At 43.8% G+C, this 23230-nt stretch overlaps 1 protein-coding gene across 2 annotated transcripts in view; it reads left to right on the top strand.

Moving 5' to 3' along the window:
• MYLK (myosin light chain kinase) overlaps positions 1-23230 on the top strand; it is a 345718-nt gene that overhangs the window by 140656 nt on the left and 181832 nt on the right. For both annotated transcript variants that reach the window (XM_019554015.1, XM_019554016.1), the window contains exons 3-6: positions 9071-9278; positions 16442-16490; positions 19032-19197; positions 22531-22696. In XM_019554015.1, the coding sequence (XP_019409560.1) occupies positions 9071-9278; positions 16442-16490; positions 19032-19197; positions 22531-22696 (589 nt within the window). The remainder of the gene's footprint in view (positions 1-9070; positions 9279-16441; positions 16491-19031; positions 19198-22530; positions 22697-23230) is intronic.

Raw genomic sequence — 23230 nt, 5'->3', positions numbered from 1 at the left:
ATGTTGAGGAATGTCAGAGGCTGCCAGTTCAGAATGAAAGTTAGCTGTAGGGTTCGGAGGTGCTTCACAGATGTTTCATTCCACTACACTTTTTTTGAGAGGCATGCTTGAAGATTTGTGTTATCATTTTTCTCTCAGTGCTCCAGATCATTTGGAAAAAGAACCAGACACTTGCACACATCAGTTGTGAAGAATTATGTCTCTGCAGGGTAGTTTTCTAATATAGGTATCACCCAAAGAATTGATTTATGTCCACATGGAACAGGAAACCTAAGCACCAGATGTAATGGACCAGAATTTGGCATTTAAACCTACGAGCTGGAACTGTTTATTAGAAAAAAATTGACCAAGACACACACTGTAAAATAAAAAATAAATACTATAAATACTTAGTTTAGGTCATCCTTTAAAATGGGTTGCCTTTAATCCTAGTGTTAAACGAAACAATAGCTTTAAATTAGACCACACAAAGTTCTAGGCCACTTTTTTTAGTAGGGATGTAGTACACACTTGAATAAAAGTAACATTGCTCTGTTTGTGAGATCATAGCTCAGATTCCAAGTGTCTTTAACATTTTAAGATTTAATTTTTGTCAGACAGGTTTTTGGCCTGGAGGCAGATATTTTTAAAAGAAGGATTAAGTATTCTTTAGTTAGTCTTTTTGTGCTTAAACTCTCAGAAGGAATTTAAATGTCTCCCTTCCCTCACTGTCCCCATCCCCTCCCCTTGAAGAACATCTGTTCTTCATTTGAGAAGCGTCTGAGCCCAAGTGGACTCATCTCTAGAACAGGACTTGGAGGAAAAAGCAGTAGTAGCCAGAACTGTATTTTTTCATCTGGATTATCAGAAAAACTTGCCATTTCTCTAGTTCCTATCTATTGAGTTGACCTTGTCATCTCTAGGTTATAGTTCAGTTTCTATAGTAGGGTTTGAATATAGTGTACAGTAGGGTCATGCAAATATTGGTTAGTCCAACTCCAAAGGACTTTCTTCTCCCATCAGGCACAGGCTGAGGAGGGTATGTATTCAGTCACTCAAGAAACCTACCAGTTTGAGATGGAAGGAACCTAGAGCTGTTGTAAATCACCCCTGGGGCCTGCTGTTCAGTGGCTCGTAGAACTGTCCTTGTGCCAAATATTCTGTGAATCCTCTTTCTTATTGTAGGAGGACAGTCAATCAACTGGGAAGATTTGACGAGATCTGTAACAGGAGGAAGAGTAATGAGAAAGAATGATGGAAAAGTTGTATAGACTGTGATGAAAAATTAGCTCACCCCAATGTATAGTCCAGTGTTAGCCTTGTCCTAATATTGATTCACTGCCTTGGTGTACTGTTTTGCCTTCTGAATTTAATTCCAGTGGCCATGCTATTGTGATACTTTCACTGTACAAAAGAATAGCTGGAACTGCAGTTGTCTATCTGTCTGTCTTTCTACTGATAGCAGATGCTCCAGTTTCAATACCCAGCATCTTCTTTCTAGTTCAGAGATTCACTGTGTGTGCCAAAGAATGAGGTGCTTTTCTGTGCAACAGCATTAGCGACTTCAGCAGACTATGCCTAATAAGCAAGGGCACCTATACATGAGCGCAGAGGCTGCTCTGACACGCTGGAATTTCAGTGCATTGGAGCAGTCTCAATTAATCGAGTCTGCTGGTGCATGGCAATTGCTGCGCTCTAGCAGCCTCCCATGTCTCGTTTATCAGTATTGCTGCACTTAAAAATGGCAGTGGAGGTACTTGAATTAAAGCTTGTCAAATGAGCTTTAGTTCAAGCACCCCCTCTGCCATTTTTAAGGCGGGGGACGCTGATACATGAGACATGATGGCACCTTAATTACAGCTACTCTTATTAAAGTACTGCCCCCTTGCTCCCAGAGCATGTATAGAAGTGCCCCAAATGCCTAAACACCTCAGAACACATTGAGAACCTTTCAGGTTTTTAAACCCAAAAGCTTGCTAAAAAAAATATTTCCAACTATTTATGTTGGTCTAATAAAAGATATCATATTCACCCAAAGAACCTTGTCTGCCTCGGGAACCTTGGGCACCATACCCATGTGTCACAGGCTGTGTTCACAGGCCCTGTCAAACACTTACTGTTGAATACCCAGAATTTATTCCCTTTCAACCCTGCTGAGAGTAAAAAAATAATAATAATTCTCAGCACTGCAAGAGTCAGGAGGAGCAGCACACCCACTGGTGTCAAAGGAATTAAAATCGTCCCAGACATTCACCAGGGTGTTATGTTTTAACACTCTATGGCCACGGCAACCCTCTCAAAAACTGGCAATATTAGCTAGCTAGAGAAAACCGCATTTGAAACCAAGCATGCAGCTTGAAGAGCTGAGTAGGATGAATCATATTTTTATGCACCTCAGTATTTCAAAGATAAATCTAAGAGCATCTCCTGCTTTACATGCCTTGAGCCATCCAGATTCTTCCTTTACTTGCTTTGGGCTTGATTCTGGATGATGTTGAACATAAAAGGAAAGGCCGGAAACAAAGGTTGTGTTTCTAAAAACCCAGTCCTGTCGACTTCTGCATTCTTAGTCCAAAATTTGTCCAGTTCTCTAGCAAAAGGATTGTATTTTTAAAGGGACTCAATGTTCTGTTCAATTGGATTCATTTGCTATGGATCAAATTTGCTACAGGAAGGAGGTAACTTTCATGCTCTGGATTTTAGCGTATGGCTGAGTTCCTCAAGGCCAGTGTTTTGGATGTGAGTGATTTGGCATTATTATTGTGGTCATACTATTGTCCCACCTGTACCTGCATATGAATCTTGAGAAGTCTTTTTGCTTACCTGTCAACCTAAGAATCAAAGACGGACTTCTTATCAGCCATTTATCTCCTGGGCTTATTCTTTTCTGCTGTATGTTGGTGTGCCTGAGAATAAGCAGTATCTGACATGCATGCAGTCTTTAACTGACACAGCTCAGTCAATATAAGAATATGCAGGATTTTAGAATACATTGTGGGATATCTTCCATCATTTTCTATAGCTTCTTTCTCAGTCAAAAAAGTACACAAAATTCATCAATGTGTTTGACAGTTTTTACATTTTGGATTGCATCTCTTCATCCATAAAGAGAGGTTTCATGCTCTGCTCTTGCATGCACTGTTGACTCCCTTGGAGCCACAGATGGCTGCCTAGGGGCAAGATTTGACTGTAAGGTTAAAAGCATAAATACGGCGGTGCATCAGTTGGCCCTGAGCTGCCATTGTGATTTGTCGTACTTTAGTGTGCAAACTGCTGGTGTGTGATATGGGTATATAACTGGCTCCTATGAAAAGCACAAGCCACCAGCCATATCTCTAGAGCAAGGGACATTTTGCTGCCTCGGAATAAGGGAGTGCTGGTCATAGCTGCTGTTCTGAGTGGCACTCCCCCGAATACTTCAGCAGGTCTTCTCATTCTGTGCAGAGACCCGAATCCTTGTCATGGAAGTTTCAGAGAGAGCAAGGCTCCCCATCCACCCACCCTCTTTCCTCCTTGGTGCATGGAACAAAAAGCCTGGTCTGTATGAGCAGGATTTTTCAGGAAGGCCCAAGCAGTTAGCCAAAAAATTGAAAACCAGAAGTATTCTATGCCAGAGTTTGCTTTTCATCATTATCATTTCCTGTTGCTTGTTATGTATTGGAGGGAGGCTGCAATGAAAGGCAGTGGTCTCCTCCAGAGTGGTGGTACTCATGTAAAGGAAGGAAGGACAGGGCTGTAAATACAGTTTATAGCCCTGTGCTTCAGGGCATTAGACAAGCAAATAAATTCCGCCTCACTGTGGGTGCATTATTCAAGGCAGATGTTTTTTACTGAGCTCTGGAAAGGTTAGAAAAGGAATATAAAACCTGCTGCAGTTCTGGAATTCGTCCATCAGCATCAAAACCCAGTAACCAGTCATTCGTTTAAGGGTCCTTGACACTTTCATGGCAAGACTATGCATTTCGGAGAGCGGTTGGCTTGGTTCGAAACACATTCCAAACCTAAACCTGAAATAAATCCATGCAGATGAGCAATACTGCAAACTTCTTCTCTCCATTTCAGTTTTAAGCTGCTTATTAAAGAACAAAAAAACCCAGAGCTCGCAAGGAGAATGACTGACTTAACCCATCAATGAGAAAGCACATACTGGTCAGCCAGTATTTTTCATTTTCTATGTGGAATATTTCCTCAACTTTTTAGGTGTACTCTTGTCTATAAATATACAGATGTAATGTATACAAAATAGATGTGGAAAGAGTTGAAAACCGCTTGATCATAACTCAACCAAATGATACTAAAGGGTCATATGCAATTGCATACCAACGTCTGAAGGCTTGGGTAAGAAAAGTTTGCTGCGCTCCAAGTTGGCGTTAGGAATAATCCAGTAAAATAGAATAAAGAAAATGTAGTCTGAATCTCATGTAAAATATTCCACAGCCTAATACATTATATTAGTTGAAATAGTTCCTCCAAGAAAAGTGATGGAAGGCTGTTGCTCAGGTCATTAGAAGCTGGACTGGACAATATATACCAGAAGCAGTACCATAGGGACCAGTAAAGCATTGACAACAGAATGCAGTAACAGGTCCCTTCCATCTCTCGTGACTATGATTATATACATTCTGCAAGAACATGGGCATCTTTCAGTGAGGTGTGGGGGTTGAATTATGCTCATGAGCATGATGCTGCACAGGTGTTGTTGGTAATAACTAGGGACTTCCATGGAGTGGTGTCTTTTTGCACGAGCTAAGAATTTGATTTAACATATATTTGTTTAATGTCATTGTTAAAGAAATACCTATATGTAAGCCAGCCTGGTGGGGGGAGAGAGGGGGAGGGGTATAAGTGTGTAACAACAGTCCAGATCCCATTTTGTGTTAACTTTAAACCCAGTAACACAGGACTGGGAGCTAAAATCTCTATTCTGACACTGACTTTGACCTTGAACAAGTTGCTCACCCTCTTTGTGGCTCAGTTTCTCAACAGTGGGAAGACAATGTATTCTTCACAAGGGGGCAACAAGACTAATGCATTAAGATATAAAGCACTGTATTGATTCAAGCAGCTTTCTTTGCCTATGAAGAGCCCTCCTTGTAAGAGAATTGCAATATTTAATCAGTCAAAGAATCGCTATAGCAGGGAGGCTTCTGGCCTTAGGCTCCTGGAAATGAAATGCTATATAGGACTGGGGGAAATTTTTTTTCCACCTGAAAGAAACTTTAAATTTTTCCTGAAAACAATGAAAATCACGCTATCTTGGTCAAAAAATGGCAAGGAGGAGAAAGGAGAAAGTGGTTCATCGTTCTGTTGTGTACATACATGCACAGCCGGGCACCAAAATGCAGTGAAATTTCTCAGTTCTCAAGTTTTAGCATCTGCTGCCTTGGAACAGAACTGAATTTTATGTGAAAGGTAAGAATTCCTGTGGGTGATCCCTTTTATTAGACCAGCTGTATGGTTGGCATAAATGTAGGTAAGCGTCTGGGCATCACAGCACCCTTAGGCCTCCCTGATACTCAACAGTTTGCTGTGTCTATACCAACTATACAGTTAGTTCAATAAAATATATCACCCATAAGATTTCTTGCCCTTCACATATCTCCTGGACCATCACAGCAACACCATCACCTCAACACTAGCAAAACAACTGAATTTTGCATTTCACGATAAATTGTGTTAAATTGTAAGCAGGATAGAAGGGTCACTAGCAAACAGGAAGTACGCAAAACCAAATAAACCTTTATTTTGTGCATTGTTCCTATAGGATTTTGTAACCCTAAGAACAGGAAAATTATTTAGTTTAGGAGACTGGAACAAGAACATGCTGTTTTTGAACAGGTATCTCAGATGGGGTAAGAAATACTCTTAACCATTTCTTATTCTGCAGTTTGACAGTGGGAGTACAGTGAGATGATAAATTGTTTCTGTGATATGAATGTTACCTTTTTAATGTAATGTATTGCGACTGCTTTGGTTAGCTACAACTTCCATAGTTCACAATATCTTAGCAATCATAACATCTCCCCTTATACCTAATACGCATTGTATTGTGCATGCTCTTTTAAACTATACTTTATTAAATGGATACTTCCTACAAAAAAGGTTTTCCAAGCTGTAGAGGGATTAAGACTTACATTCCCAATAATTTCATTGACATATTTAAAGTACGTTTACCCTCACTGTTAAAAACTTCTTGGAATGTGTAAATTGAAAAAAAAACCTTTAAAATTGTATTTAGTTACTTTGTGCATCTCACCCAATTTAAATAATGAAAATACAGTGGTCATTTTCATTTCCTGCTTTCTCTGGGTTTGCCTAGTGATACAATTTTCAAGTTAGACATATGGAAGTACAGTATTTTGAAAACAAATACAATTGTTTTCATTAAATATTTCATAACATTTTCAAAAAGAGATGTAAGTTTTTACAATTCTTTTTTCTTTTGTCTGTCTTCCTGCAAGACTAGAATAATTTCTGGGCTCAGTTATGGCATTAGGCTAAAGGATTTTTATAAACTAAAATATAATGTCCCAAGGAAATCTGTATCTTTCTAAATTGCCATATAGAAGTAGCTTGACTTTGAGGTAAGTTATTTTCCCCTGGTAGTTAGATTTATTGCCCCGACGGATTCTTGTCATCCATAAAACTTCTTCTTTCCTCCTATTTCATGACAAAATTTCAGCCTCTGAAATACCAAATCAAATTAGATCCAGTGTAACAGAGCTCCTCCCTTCCTTTCAAGCTGTCTGGCCACATCTACTCAGTTCATGGTTGTGGTACCCCTTGGGGAAGCCCCCAGGTTCAGCTGGAAGTCATGGTGGTAATTTATATAGGTTCCCATCTTCCCACTAAGCGTGTGCTAGCCCAGTGCTCCAGCATGATGTTAAGGAGGATCTAGTTTTTATGTGTGCTGAGCCAAAGCCAATACCTGTGGGATCAATAGGTGTCTGGGCTTGTGGGTAACCCGACTTAAGAAGTACTCAGATCTTCTGATGTGGGAATTTCTGTATTTCAGATGTGATGTAAATTAAAGGGTGTGGCTACAGGATTTTTTTTTAAAGATTTTGCATTATCTAGCTATCATAATACCTCCCAGTTGCAAAGGGTCCCAAATTCGTTCAGCTCAGAATATAGGTGCTGCTTGATTAAATTGGGCTTGGGAAAAAAGCCTAGATCAAGGATGGAAATTCCCTCCAGCATATTCCTGATGTTGTCCAGAGTGTGAAACTTTAACGCCTGCAAAGACATACTATACTCTGGGTACTTCATGCCAAAGTTGTCACATCACTTGCCAAAAAACCTGGTACCTGGGGAGTTAATGGAAGGGAAAAGACTTCTGACAGCTGTAAGATGCCATGGTTAAACTCCTGCAGAAGGGAAATCCAGCTAGCATGAGGTGAGGCTACATTAAAAATGAAAGGCCTGATTTTGAAACAGAGCTGAAGAATGAGTAAGGTTGGTATTGGCCAAGGGTTGTACTTAGGTCTAGGTACAGACATTCAAAAAGCCTGAGGAGAAATTCATCTAAGTTGTGCAGTTTCCTGTAAGCAGCATAGTTTAGATCAGTAGTGAACATAAGGCACATTCGACCGGGGCCAGAGGGTTGCAAATCTTAGACCAGGTTATGCCATTTTTAAATCAGTCTATGTGGGCTGAACGGCTGTTCTGCTGTTCTGTTGCAGGTATGGACCAGTTCCCAATCTCTTATACTGGTAAAAGTGTAATGTCTGTACCTGGCCTACCTAGGAGAGTGAGAGTGCAGGGAAAAAAAATTAGGAATCTGAATCAGGGCAGAGAGGGAACTTTGGAGGAGTCTGGCTGAGGCACAGCTAAGGTTTATCTAGCTGAGAACAAAGCATTTAAAGTTTGCCCACTGATGAGGGTAATTTGGGAATTGGATAGGAAGCTACAATAAAACAGAGAAAACTGGAAGATAGGTTCTTTTTTAATAGGGGGATGCAGCCGACAGAGACTGCTTATCCCCTGGTAAGTCATTGTCTTAATCCACAGACTCTTTAAGAGGTTAAAGCAAAAAACAGAGGCTTTAGAAAATGGTTTGGGAAATTGAATGATTAGAGCGGGGGGCGAGAGGAGAAGGGGAAGTTATTGTAAGCAATGTGATTGCACTGGCTGGAAAATGTGTATTGGTGATGCTTCCAAGGCATATGGCTGGGGTTAGGCAATGCCCTTCTGTGGGGCAATCAGTTGTTCAGCTCTGTTTCCCCTGGCTCCCCGTGACCTGATCAGCCACATCCTCAGCGGGCTGCTGTCCCTGACTGGACAGGTCAATGGAAATATGTTGATTTATCAAGGCTGAATTTCTGGCCCAACTCACCAGTTGAAGTCTGTGAAGTGAACGTTCTGGGTTTGTTTCTTTTTTACCATTAGTGATATATTACTGGGATTTTTTTTATGTAATGGACTTGTGGCTTCTGTTTAGTTGGGATTGAACAGCTCTTTGCTAGCTGACTAGTAAGCAGATTGCAGAGTCTTGTGATAACTGTTGTGGGGGGGCATTACCTGCCCTGTGCAAGTCCTTGCACTGCGCTTCCCACATCAGGAGATCTGAGTACTTCTTAAGGCTGGTTAGCCACAGGGCCAGACACCTATATATCCCACGGGTATTGGCTTGAGCCACTGTGGCTCAACACACATAAAAACTAGATCCTTTTCACTTAGATCCATAAATACAGATTAATGGTGGGACCTGAATTCTAGGCAAAAATGTTAGAAATGTTTGATTTAAATGCCTTGCATGCTTAAATGTCTCTAAATCTCTGTGTAATTGGAACCTGGGCCTCAGAATGCCTGATTAGTGGATTTAAATGTGTTTCCATGGGCAAATCATTCTAATGGAAAACTTTCATGCACAGATATCTGCCTAAGTCATATTATGAGTTTAACAGTTTGAGTTGTCCAATAGTTTCTCCATTTGTTTAGGTTCTGCCATTTGGCTTAGCAAGTTTATGTGTTTAACAGTTACTGCTTCAAGAAGTTTCCATTGTACTGCAAAATGTCCTACTTTTCTTCCTGATAAAATCATTTTAGTGATGTTTTTTATCTTCCCTTTCTTTTCTCAACCCCTTTCCAGGTCAGAGGCTATCCAGAACCTCAGATCACATGGTACAGAAATGGGCACCCTGTCCCAGAGGGAGAGCACTATGTAGTAGACCGCAGCATCCGAGGGATTTTCAGTTTAGTAATCAAAGGTGTGCAAGAAGGGGACAGTGGTAAATACACGTGTGAAGCTGCGAATGATGGAGGGGTTCGGCAAGTGACCGTGGAGCTAACAGTAGAAGGTAAGAGGATTATTACTGCCCTGCTTCTGAAGGGCTCCCATTGGCATTACTTGTAAAATGTGCACAGTGGTTCAGATTATCCAGCTAGCAGGCAGATATCCAGTGTTTTCAGTGCTTCTCATTGGTACATAAGTAGGACTCATTAGCTACCTTGTCTCCTCATGGGGAAGAATGGTCTCAGCACAGGATGAGGAGCCAGGAATTCCCTATTTCTAATTCCGTGTCTAACATAGATTCCTTCTGTTGCAGGAACAAATCAAGTAGCTCTATACTTTCAGAGTTTCCACTGGATTTAAGGGCCTCCATATTTGGGTGCTGTTTTTTTGTGATCACCTGTGTTACCTAAACTGTGAACAGGAAATAACCCATAAAATCCAGTGTCATCAATAGCTCTTTTGTTGCTAAAGCTTGGTGCAATGTTTTCAAAACTTAGGTGGAGGTTTTACTTTGAAACAATGGAAATCTCTGAACTGTATCGCACACCTCTGTAATAGAGGTGTGCCACAGTGCTTAATGTACTCCCCTGGAGGAAAGGTGGGCGCACATGCATCATGAATGGGACTGGATTTTCTAGATTCTTAACTGAAATTCATGTCAAGAAATAAAAAACAGTTGATCAGTGTCTACACTAAATGGGTCAATGTTATGTACAGGTTTCCCTTGATTTATGTGGTACATGCATTCCTGGAAAACTGTGCATAAATCAAATTTGCCTAAAGAGAGCCCACTTTACAATTTAAGAAATAGGGATATGTTTCCACAGTGGTGAGGGAGGGAGGAAGTAAGGCTGGACTAGGGAAGGGGTGGGAGGAAGGGTGCAGCGCAGCCCATCAGCCGCTCCTGGGGCGGCAGCAGGGAGCAAAGCAGAGCGAATTGTATGTGGGTGCAGGGTGGGGGAGGATGCTCCTACGTGCACCCCAAGAGGGCTATGGGCTGGGGGGGCTGTGCCAGGTTTTTCCCCGGGGGCTCTTCCTAGCTGGGCCCTTCCCAGCCTGCAGCCCTCCTGGGGTGTGTGTAGCAGCACCCCGTGCCCTGCACCCACCTACAGTATCCTCCACTTTGCTCTCTACTGCAGCCCCAGGTCTCCACTTCTCCCCACTCACCCCAGCCCCTGCTGCAGCAGTCTCAGGAGCAGCTGATGCCAGCTGCCTTCAGCCGCTGGCTGCACTGTGCCCTGAGGCTCTGCTTGTCCCCACTCATACCAGCCCTGGGCTGTGTCATGCTGTGGTGCAGGCAGGTGGTGTTGGCTGCTCCCATGTCTGCTGCGGCAGGGTCTGGGGTGAGTGGCGACAAGCGGAGCCCGGGGGCATGGTACAGTTTGTCCCCACTCACCCCAGCCCCAGCTGCAGTGGCCCCAAGAGTGGCCGACACCAGCTGCCTGCAGCCGCTGGGCTGCACCGTGCCCCGAAGCCCCTGGGGCTCGACTTGTCCCACTCACTCCAGCCCCTTCTGCAGTAGACCCAGAAGCAGCCAACACCACCTGCCTGCACAACAGCATGGCGCAGCCCAGGGGCTGGGGTGAGTGGGGACAAGTGAAGTCCTGGGGGGGGGGTTCGGGGCATGGTGCAGCCCAGCGGCTGCAGGCAGCTGGTATTGGCCACTCCCAGAGCAGTTGCAGCAGGGGCTGGGGTGAGTGGGGCCCTGGCCCCACAGCCTTTTCCCTTCTGCCCAGAGATTTACTTGCTTGGGGAGGAGCACCTGTGCCGATTACATAAGAGTAAATATATCTCACATATAATGAATGTTGGGTATAAAAAGGGGCATTGCATAAGAGCGAGTTTGCATATACAGAACCTGCATAAACTGAGGGAAACTTGTACTAAGGGCCTGATTGGATGTTCATTGAAGCCAGGGGAAGTCACCCATTGACTGCAGCGGAAAGTTGGAGCAGTCCCATACATTCCTTCTTTCTATTGTGAAGGTGCTGATTCCTGCCAATTGGATGATCAGCAAGACTTCACAAATCCCCTAATTCCCTGGGCCCAAGACCTAATAGTTTCATAGCTAGTCAGGTCAGAAGGGACCTGAGCAGATCATCCAGTCCGACCCCCTGCCATGGGGTCAAACGGCCCCGACAAGGTGTCTATCTAGCCTCCTTTTGAAGACCCCAGGGTAGGAGTGAGCACCATTTCCCTTGGAAGTTGGTTCCAGCTCCTAGCCACCCTGACAGTGAAGTAGCGCTTCTTGATACCTAGCCTGAATCTACTGTCGGTCAACTTATGGCCATCATTCCTTGTTACTCCCAGTAGTGCTCGGGGGAACAGAGACTCTCCCATTTCCTGCTGGTCTCCCTTGGCCAGTTTATAGACAGCCACCAGGTTCCCTCTCAGCCTTCTCTTGTGGAGGCTTAACAGGTTCAGGTCTTGTAGCCTCTTCTCGTAGGGCCTGTCCTGCTGCCCCCAATCATGCAAGTGGCCTCCTCTGGACCCTCTTGATGTTGTCCACATGCCTCCTGAAGTGCGGCACCCAGAACTGGATGCAGTACTCGAGCTGTGGCCTGACCAGTGCTGCATAGAGGGGGAGGATCACCTCCTTGGACCTGCTCGAGATGCATCTGTGGATGCATGACAAGGTGCGGTTGGCCTTCCTGACCGCGTCCCCACACTGCCGGCCCATGTTCATCTTGGAGTCTATAATGACTCCAAGATCCTTTTCTGCCTCTGCGCTGATGAGACGGGAGTTCCCCAACCCGTAGGTCTGCTGCTGGTTCTTCCTCCCCAGGCGCAGCACTTTGCACTTGTCAGTGTTGAATCCCATCTTATTCTCATCCGCCCACCCTTGTAACTTGTCCAGATCCAATTGCAGCCTGTCCCTCCCTTCTAGCGTGCCCACTTCTCCCCTCATCTTAGTGTCATCTGCAAATTTGAACAGGGTGTTTTTCACCCCCTCGTCCAAGTTGCTGATGAAGATGTTGAACAGTGCAGGCCCAAAGACTGAGCCCTGGGGGACCCCACTGCCCACATCCCTCCAGGTCGAATAAGACCCATCCACCACCACTCTCTGGGTGCGGCCCTGCAGCCAGTTGGTGACCCATCTGACTGTGTAGGTGTCGACACCACAAACTCCTAATTTTTTAACGAGAACGGGATGAGAGACAGTGTTGAAGGCCTTCCTAAAGTCCAGAAAGACTACATCCACCGTGACACCTGTGTCCAAGGATTTTGTGACCTGGTCATAGAAGGCCACCAGGTTGGTCTGACAGGATCTGCCTCTAATGAACCCATATTGGTTGTCCCTAAGCATACATAGCAGAATGTATTGTTGGGGGCATCTCCCTGAGGCTGGAAAAATCAATTTTTTCTGGAAGTGTGGACACCCATTTGCCTCGGAACCAGTCAGGAGCCTGTTTGATGGAAACATTAACCTTCTGCCCATTTTTTTCTTCTTTTCCCACATCTGGTGATCTTCTATGAGCATGTGCATGCAAGGTGTGAAGCTCAAGCGTAATAGCAAAGGAACGACCATTGTAGATTGCTCTGTCCTAAACAACGTTTTCCATTCCCAACCCAAGTGTCCTGGTCACCAGTACTGCATTGTACCCACTTACCTTACACTGTTGGCATAGTTTCCTTCTGAACTTCCTTCTGGAAATCCTTTGCTGCAGCTGTCATCCTTCCAGTTAGTAGTAGCAGGAGCTCAGGGATTTTTGTAAGCGGTTGCCAGCACTGTTAGCTCATTAACTAGAGCTGTTAAGCTATATGAGGTGTTTACTTCTCCACTTCCTCCTCCTTTTATTCTGTGTGTCTGCCCATTTTCCCTCTGCAGCACACCCAGCCCCTGCTGGCTTTGGAAGGGCACAATGGCCTAAGAATTGTCCATTTTCATACTAATTTAAAAAAGGAGAGTAGAAATCCTTGCTAAAGACTAAGGGGCAAATTTTCCATGGGCATAAGGAGGTGCTACTGCACTGGAGCCAATGCAGTTGCATCTGCTGAGTCCCTTGGGTGAAGATAGCCATAGACACCTGCAAGACCTCTGCTTGTTTTTAAGTTAGACCTATTTGAAGGAAAGGAGAGAATTTAAAAAAAAGCCCAAAACAGCAAATGTCCCTGGCCTCTGTTTTTGTTTCCACTAAATCCTGATGGTTCTTTGGTGTTGTAAATACATAAGAAAACAGCCCCAGCCCTAAGGAGTTTACTGTGTTTCTGAGACACATGGAAATGGCCCCGCAGTCATTGGGATGTGGCAATCACAGCTGTGTTCGTGACGCAGCAGCATCTGATAGCCAACAGGATGCAAGTGAAGGACTGTGCTCCTGGCGGTCCTCCCAGCTCCCCTCCATGTATGGTGCTGTTTGTGGAGCAGAGAGACGAGTTGTAATTGCATACTTCTGTGTCATGTGGGAGAAAGCTAAGATCAAATCCAGGAATTTGAAAGGGTACATCTGCTAATTAGATCACCATAACCTGCCAGATCTGAAACTCGGAGGGTCAGAAGAAGAGGGTCAGAATTCAGCTACCCTGCCATGCTGCTTGCAAGCTGGCTTATGTGCTCGTGTCAAAGCCCTTCAGGTCGTGGCTTCCCACTGAATGCAAAGCATCTGCCCTACCTGGGGGGGTGGGGACTTCTGTGTCTGTTTATGGTCAAAGATTTCTAATGGAAATCCCCCAAGTGCAGCTTGAACTGTGCAGAGCTCTGCTACAAACGCGTTTAGTTTTTGTTGTAAAAAATTCTGCATGGTCTTTCCCTTTGTGATTCAAATTTATTTAAATCAACAGGGGCTTGAAATTGGTTTTCCACTTTGGTTTCTTCAGTTCTGTATTCAGGGTTAAGTAATTCACTGTGATAGAGTGCCCAAGAATTGATTTCCTCGGGGTTCAGCAGAGGCAGCAGGCTCTATTCCAATAATCCCTCCATTTATCACTGATGAACAATATTGATTTACTGGTGATTTTCTATCTACTAAGCTTGCCTTATGAGATCTACTATTGATATTAATGAATATCTCAGGAATTGCCTTTTGTCAAAGCAGTTTAATGCAAGAACTCTTCACCCCCTGTTCCATTATCAGGTTTTTTCATATTAAAAAGCTAGTTACATTAGTCTGTACACTAGATGGCACTAAGTATATACTGCATTGCACACAGCCCCTGTGTCACCACTGTTAGATGGGATATGCTGTTTTCCCTTTGAGAAACATATCGGGTGCATCTACATGAGATGTTTACTTTGCAGTTGACTAATTATCTCCACAGCGAACGTCTCAGCGTTTACATGTGCACCCCTATTAGAGTGCACAAAACAAACTGTTGCAGAGTTTTTTTGTGTATAGCAGTGCACAAGTAGACTATGGCCAGCTGGGTGAGGCACGAGAGTGCTTCAGTGCCGGGGCTACCTGCCAGCTAGCCGTGCACTGAAGCACTCTTGTGTCCCAGCCAACCTCTCCACAGCACATTGAGCCCGGTCAGAGCACCCCTGGGCTGGCAGGCTGACCCCCCTCACCCCCCCGGTCTCCTGCCAGATGGGGCTGCTGCAACCCAATTCAGTGTGCTACAGTCTGGGCATGTGCAGATGCAGGCCCGGGAGCTTCCCAGGAGCAATAAATTGCAGAGCTATAAGCTCTACAGTTTATTGCTGCCCTCTAATGGCATGTATAGATGTGCCCACTAGAAAGAAAAGGTGTCATGGAGAAATCTGTAAATAAAAGTATAGCAGCTCCATTGTCACATACTCTGATCAGGAGGTCTCACTAACTCTGTGTGGAGCTGTCAGTGCTCATCATTTTTGAGGCTATAAGCCCATGGTAGCCAAACCACAGCTTGTGAGCTGCATGCGGCTCTCTGGGAATTGGCTGAAGCCCTGCCCACTTCTCCCCAAGACAACTCAAGGGGACAGCGCAGCCCAGCACCTCCCACCACTCCTGCTTTTCCCACAGGGAACGCACCCTGAGCTGGCACTCCTCCCTCTGGGACATGCTCCCTGCAGGGAAAGCCAAAGTAGCTTGGTGGAGCAGGGCGGGGATGGTCACCTCCTCTCTGGGTCGCTTAGCACCCACCTCCCCCCACCCCTAGCTCTCCGGCTCTTAAACTTTGGTGGAGGATCAGATGTGGCTCCCAGGGTGAGTAACTCTGGCCACCCCTGCTATAAACAGCTAAAAGTGGGGTCCTGCAGTATCTTTCCCGAAGTTACAAAGCAAGAATCAAGAACCAAACAAATCTTTGGACTTCAGACACCTGATTTAATGCATTCTGCACTGGACCACAATGCAGAGAGGAATTTATGTTCTTAAATAATTATTCAGTCAAACAGCAGCCAACGGGGTCTCTGGTGTGAGTCAAAAGTTCTGGATTGTGGACCTGTATTCCAGGCTGTTTAGATCAAGGATCTGATCCAAATGCATATGTGATCCATATTCAAAATAGTAAATACTGTCTCCTGTATTTCACAGCACCATAAACATAAGCCAGATGAGAATTTAGTAATTCATGCAGGCCACAAGAGGTTAAATTGCAGCCCTCAGGCTCCCACCTGGCTACAACTTTCCCAGATTGTTCTAGCTGCAGTATCAGCCAGGGGCTCCTCCTGTCCCTGGCTTCCGCTTCCTGCCCCTGCACCAGTGTACCTTCAATCCTGGGGTAGCCTGCTGCCCGAGGTGTCTTGCGGTAGGGGATTTCATGGGAAGCTAAGGGTGAGTCAGGGCACAGAGGGGCATGGGGAGTAGCACGGGGGATGCAGAGAGCAGGTAGGGGGGAGGCTGCAGTGGGCAGCTGTGGGGAGTAGCAGTAAGGAGGTGCTAGGAGCAGCAGTGGAGGAGATGGGAAATTCGGGACGGGGTGAGGGGTGAGGAACAGGATCATGGAGCTGCCTGGGCACATGATGAAGGCTGCAGTGGGAGGGCATCCAGGCCCTTGGTGCAGCAAGGGGCTCCCATGATTCATGGCCCTCACTGATGCAGCCCCTGCTAGTGCTATTCAATGACTCTTCTTTCTGCGAGTGTGGCCTAAGGGGCGTGCTACCCCCAGCCACTTAGAAATTGGACAGCCCTGAGCTAGATGATAGGAAATGTATCCCATGCTTTCGGAAAGTGGGATTACTTACCACTGTATCTTTCCTTTATATTTGAAAGAAGAAGGAGCTGATATTAAAGCAACCTCTGGCATCTGTAGTAGCTAATAATTTTGACAAGGCTTCTAACTTGCTGTTTTTCATTCATATACTTGCAGGAAGCTGCTTGAAGAGATACAGCCTGCCATCCAGTGCAAAAACCCCAGGGTAAGAATTCTGGTGGCTGCGGAGATCTTTAGTGCATGGATCTACTTAAGTTTTGGTGGGAAATCAGGAAAGGTTTTTCTCTTTAAGGAAAATCTACTTCTTTTCCTTCAAGTGACTTTTGCCTTCCATCAGTGCTGTTGATTCCTTCGGAGGGCTGGTTAAAATGTTTGAGTTCCATTTATTTGTTCCATCCTTCTGCATGAATCCTTTCATGATTCTCCTCTATTAAGCCGATTCTCTCCCTGGAATCATGTCTTGGAGCAAGAGTTGCTCCATTTTAGAGCTAGTATTAGTAACAGTGGAGCAAAGTGTTCCAGATATGACTTGAAAGTTGAAGCTGAAATAAAAAACAATCATTCTCTTGCTGTATACCAGCTGTTTTGTGAAATGGGCAAAGTTGTGTTTAAAATTTCTAGGCCTGATCCGGTTTGCAGTTCAACTTAGGTTTACACTGCTAGAACATTGATTTGTTCCTGATTTATACCAATGTTTTTGTGCAAGCAATAGGGTCTCAAAGACTTAAACAAAAATAAATGTCCTTGCTTCTGTTAGTGATCAGAACAAAGATTATTAACACTGAACATTTTAATTTCCGTTTTGCAATGGCTGGTGTTTGTTTAATTTGGAGAGGGCGTTCAGACTACGGCAATAAAAATAGGCTACTTTGGCAAATTAAATGGACTGTGTTGTTGTTGCAAATATGTATGGGGAGTTTGCATGTGCTAAATACTCCTATGGGAGAGGAATAGCCCATGCTGTCATTGTAGTTGCTTAGTTTTCCCTTTCCAAAGAGCTCTCCTAATCAGTTGCATTTCAATGGAGTTTGAAAGATTTGTCCTCCTATTTCAGCCCCTCATTCTGTTCCTGTTTACAGCTATTTTTATAATTTGCCAGTTGGGAAGGATGATATCCAAACACTTTTGTGACTTTTTTATGTATGTGTGTATACACACACACATCATGAAGGTGTTTGGATGTCAACCTTCCCAACTGGCAGATTATAAAAGTTCTATACAGGGACAAAATATGAGGGACTGAAATAGGAGGACAAACCTTTCAAACTCTATTGAAGTGCAACCAATTAGGAGAGCTCTTTGAAAAGGGAAATATATAGCTATTTAATGTTAGGTTTACCAAAACCCAAGAAAGGGTGTGAATCTGGAGGAACATTCACCAGCTTGCAGCTGAGGGCAGTAATGATATTTTTTTTCTTACTACATGGGTATGCGTATGCACATTCACATGTGTGCGTGTACAACCACACCTCTCAAATTCGGAGACAAAACTATGTGAATGTCTCACTTCATCAACTAATTTATTCTGCAGTGAATCGTATACTCTTCTTGGATATTATACTACACCATTCCTCTCCAAGATTTTTCACCTATACCTTTTCTCTGCAAATCCTCTTCATCATAATTTTGTCTTAATTAGTGTCTTCCAGTTGCCCATATAGCAACCGTCATCCCTTGGCAGCTCCTGGGACTGAGGCTGTGTGGTCTGTATTAGCATGCTGATGCATAAGGCATCTCCTTCACGTGTGGAAAATGAAGGCCCTGAAAGTGGCTTGGCTTGCTTTGGAGGCTTGTGGGGGGGGATCACTGTCTTCTGTGTTTTACTAATGTGGTGTTTGGTTGTACTGTGGCTTTACTGGAGCTCTTTGATATTAACAAGTTTAAGTGGCACTTTTTTCTCTTGCTCCAATGCCGTTTAGTATTTCTGAGTTCTGTGGTGAAGACTGACTCTTCTCACTGAGTAGTGCTGTAGTCTCACTACCGTGGCAAAGAACTGTGTTCCATGATTTGTCATCCTGATAAGTAGATTTGAGCCAATCCTGCCAACAGATATTCATCACCACCATCAGTCTAAGTCCATGTGCTTTGTTTATGCTTGGGCCTTTTTCATTTTCGCCTTGTGAATGTTTTTGTATATGCGTTTCCAGGCAGGGACACTCACTAAAGCGGTGAATTTCCAAGTGGACATGGCCAGATAGTTTTGCAAAGTAAATTTCCAGTTCATCATTCCAAGGGCTTGTTGGACTGTTAAATGCAATATTGCGGTAAAATATTGTTAGAATCATTCTGAAGAGCAAGCATTTTACCAAATTAAATATACCTGTTGTCCACTGTGATTAATTTGCCCAGCTTTAGCTATAAGCAACCTGGATTGCCAGAAAGAGCCGTGATAGTGTGTGCTCTGTGTGCACCGGATGTGGGAATGGAGCAGAAAAGTGTTCGGTTACATGAACACTTGAGAGCAGTGGTTTCCAACAAGTTAACCTGCAACATACCCCTCTTATCACAGGGCAGCATTAGGCTCCTTGCACTGGCCACGTGGCGCTAGCTTACTTCAGTTTTCTAACTACTTTTTTGGCCAAAAATGTTATCTCCTGCTGATATCTCAGTAGCTCAGTGTTCGTTGCTACCTGCCCTGTTTTAACAGTTGGCAGACCACTGTTCTAAAATGCTGTCTGAAGTCTGCTCTCACTACAAGGAAAGCTCCCGATCCCCTGTAATATCAAGCTGTTTGTTGCCTTTCCAGGGGCCGCTTTTCTGTTCCAGCTGTGGAGAACAGGCCAAGCATCTGGGGAGAGAGTCCACCGAAGTTTGCTACAAAACCCACTAGAGTCATTGTCCGTGAAGGCCAAACAGGGAAGTTCTCCTGTAAAATAACAGGACGTCCACAGCCTCAAGTAACTTGGTTTAAGGTATGATTTTGCAAGAGGGTAATGGTTTTGTTCTTCCTGAAAGCTTCTGGCTTAGGAGGACGATCTGGTTGCAACTGTTATAAGACAAATGATAAAATATCTCAAGAGCCAGCAGACAACCTAAAGGGTTACATACTCCCATAACTTGCAAGCTGAACAACTAGGGGCAACTGAACAATTAGCAAAGTCCTTCTTCACAGTTAGCCTCCCCTGTGTCTTGCCTTTTTCCTCTCTCTACTGATATTGATTACATGAACCCTCATGGTGCCTAAAACACTCCTGGGGATCAAGACCCTGTTGCACAAACACCAAGTAAAAGACAGTCTTTGGCTCTAAGGAACCTAGGCTATAAACAGGAAGGGAAGACAAAGGGTGGAAAAGATAAGGATTGTCATCCCTGTTTAACAGCTGAGGCCAAGAGAGAGGTAGCAACTTGCTAATGGTCACAGAGGGAATTGTGTGAGAGCTGGGAACTGAAACCTGCCTTGCTGAGACCCTGTCGCTTTACATCAGAAGTGAGTGTTTAGTTAGAAGTAGGAAAACGTTTGAGCGTATGAAATGCAGAAGGGCCTGAGCTGTGAAACTCGGGTCCATTTCAAAGCCGGGAAGCACCTGTCATTTGCCTATTAAAATTACTGTTGTAAGGCAGTTGTAAGTCTGTTAAGCTACTGAAAAAGCTCTCAGGAACAAAACGCTAGTAGTTTTTGTTTGTTGCAAATATGTTTTCCACCAAAACAATGTTGCTTTTGAGTAAAATTGAATTCTTGCTGAAACAATCTGTGCTTTGGAGAGTTACAGACGTGTCTGGTTCTTCAAGATTATCGAACTGAAGATTCGTTCCATCTCCTACCTTCTTCCTTCTGTCTAGTAATTGGCCAGTTGTCTTCTGCATTACACCACAGAGCATTGACCATACGATGGGACACAAGGGGCATTTTCTTACTAATGTTCTTCTGGTTCCTACAGCTTTTCTGCCAAAAAGTAAACAATCCCATGAATCAGTGGAGGAGAAAGGAAAAATGTTTCAGAGCTGAGGGAACTCTGTCCCAGTGTCTGGCCATTGCCCTAGGAGCTGGCTATGTTGTAGTACACTGATGCCCAGAGGCCCCAGTCACTGTTTGATGCTCTGTTTTACTGTACAAACTTACAATAAGACAGTCCCATAAACCCAAGAACTTTTGGCTAATCTGCATTTAATTAGCCCAAATGTTCTATAAATTGCTCAAGCAGGCAGTGGTGGGTTATGATTTCTCACCACAGGTCTAACATCAGCATTCTATAGCCAAGCACAGCAACTATCTGGTAAAATTATATGTGATAAAACAAGATCCATAATTAAAACTATACTTTTCAGAATATCCTGATCATGTCCATTTAGAGATGCTTTATTCCTTTCTTTGTCCCACTTTATTTACTTGCCCATTCAGAAAGAACAGCAGCAGTTTGTGTTGGATCACACTGGCATCAATTTGTTCTAACTCCCTTTCTGTTCAGGTAGGAATTATGGCATTCAGACCATAAAAAGCTTATTGAGACACCAGAGGCATACAGCGTACAAAACCGAACATTTCTTATCCAGGGCTATCCAATATGTTTTAAAGAGAGCTCAGTTTTTCCCTTACTGTATAAAGAGCAGGAAAACTTGTGGTATTTGAAAGCAAATGATACCTTTTTATGGTAGCACTGTTATAGATTGTTTCTAATTAGTTGCTCAGGCTGATTTTTAAAAGCCAGAAGGGACTACTTGGATCATCTGGTGTAAACCCCAGTGTAACACAGGCCAGAGAACATTACTATTTAAGTCTTGTGTCAAGCCGCTGGCTTTCAGTTTAGCTAAAGCATGCCTCTTCGAAGGGTACCTGGTATTGTTTTAAATGTTTGAAGTGATGGAGAATTCACATGCATTCCTTTGTAAGTTGTTTCAATGTTTCATTACTCTTGCTGTAGCAACAAAAGTGATCCTCTGCCATCAGGAAGTTGGTATTTTTATCCTGACATTGTGATCAAGTAACCTCTAACCTTCCCTTGAATAACCTAAAACAGAGAGGTTTGAGATTAGATTAAATATAAGGAATAACTGTTAACAGAGGTAGACACTTTGAGTCCAAAACTTTGACAATGATTTTTTTGTGATGAAATATCAGCTAGAACTTTGAATTCTCCTGAGTCTTGGACTTACTGGTGCCCCAACCTTGCCGTTAATTACAAACCTAAGCGGCTCAGTTATTGGTGCACGGACGGAAAGGGTGGGCTTGTCATCCTTCCTTGTGCTCTCTGAGCCTTTTAGAGCTGAAGAAACTCCCCCTGTTCTAATTTAGACTCTGGCCTCCAGGAACAGCGTTACTTTCTCCCAGCCCTTTCCTTCCCAAAGTCTGCTCCCAAGATGCTTCCGGTGTCAGAGGAGGTTCACTCTGCTATCTCTGCGCTATGGATGAATCCCACCCATATGGGGGGTCATTGTCTAGAGCACTGGTCTCCAAATTGGGGCGCATGCACCCCAGGGGGTGCGCAAGATGATCCACTGGGGTGCAGGAAGAAAATATTAGAACTTCTATTTATATTTATTTTTATCTAAAAAAATAAGAAAGAAATTAAGCTTTACTAATATTTAATATACGGCTTGACACTGGTGCCCTCACTCGGTCCGTATGTCAGATGGTCACGTGTCACGTACGGTATGCGAGTAGTACATGTATATAATTTATAAATAAATAAGTATACATATATTGGGGGTGCGTACTCAAAAATTTTTTACTGATAGGGGTGCACGATCAAAAAAGTTTGGAGACCACTGGGCTACAGATTCTTCCTATTCGCTCTTTCCAGAGCAGCACAGAGGGACCAAAGCAGAATCCAGGGTGCCCTCAAAGCTTTTGCTGTCAGAAAATGGAAAGCTGACCTCCATAAAGCGAGTGTGAAATGTTTCTGCTTCAGTCACCCATTCTGTGAAAGTAGACTTTTCTGAAGACCCTGGTAATTCCTATGATGCAAACGCAAAATACAGCAAAACCAAAGGGTGGATAAAACCCCGGGAATGCAGGCTCTTGAAGTACTGCAATTACAAAGTCTTTGAGCCAGAATTTGTTTATTCTCTCAGAGTATTCATTATAGAAGTTATTTGAACAGTAGCATAACTGGACGGGAGCCCTGGGCTCAGCATTTTGCAGAGGGTGAGGGTGCAAAAATAGCCATCACCACAACTGAGCACAGGGCTGCCCTGTCATGCCTCTGTGGTGGACAGATAAGTGGAAGGGACAGCGGATTGGTACTTTACCAAAAGCTGCTTGTTTGCATGTCTGTGAATCTAATGGTGTTGTCTTGCGATGCTTGCAGGGTGAAATTCAGTTGCAGCAGAATGATCATTTCAACATGTTTGAGAAAGCAGGCATCCAGGTTTTGGAAATCCAGAATGCTCAGCTGGCCGATGCCGGAGTTTACACATGTACAGTGATGAATAGCGCTGGGAAGGCATCTGTATCCACAGAGCTCACAGTTCAAGGTAAAACTAAAGAGATGAATGAGAGAGAGCACAGGCGCACCAGACACTTTCTGAAAAAAAGCTTGCCGTGGAATTCAAAGGACACATGTTGCCTTTTTCTTTTTAATCAACTCTATTTCTCTCTCTCTCTTTGTTTCTGTGAAATGACGTTTTGATGTATCCAAACCTGTGGTCTGGTGCTACAGCTAAAAACACTGCATTGACTCCAGGGGAAAGAACTGTCAAAATATTATCTTGCTCTGGTTTCCTGTAGGACCTGTTTCTTCACTTCGCTTCTGTCATTTTGGAACTTAATTTTTTTTTAATCTAAATTTTGATTTCAAGAAATGGAAATATGGCACGTAGAATTAAACCTCAGTAATTAATCATACCTTCAGAGCCACCCCATTTGGGAGACAAATCCTTTTAACAGGCTACTTAACTAATCCTATTTGGTGCTTTATGTTTTCAGGGTACTGGCTGCTCATTCATTTTCATACCTCCCTTTTGAGGTAGCAAAATATTAGTATTATACTTGTGTTTCTAAAAAAAGGG

The sequence above is a fragment of the Crocodylus porosus genome, unplaced genomic scaffold (genome assembly GCF_001723895.1).
Source record: "Crocodylus porosus isolate Cpor-Errol unplaced genomic scaffold, CroPor_comp1, whole genome shotgun sequence".
Taxonomy (NCBI): domain Eukaryota; kingdom Metazoa; phylum Chordata; order Crocodylia; family Crocodylidae; genus Crocodylus; species Crocodylus porosus.
Note: the sequence above shows the minus strand (reverse complement) of the source record. Positions and strands in the feature narration are given on the sequence as shown.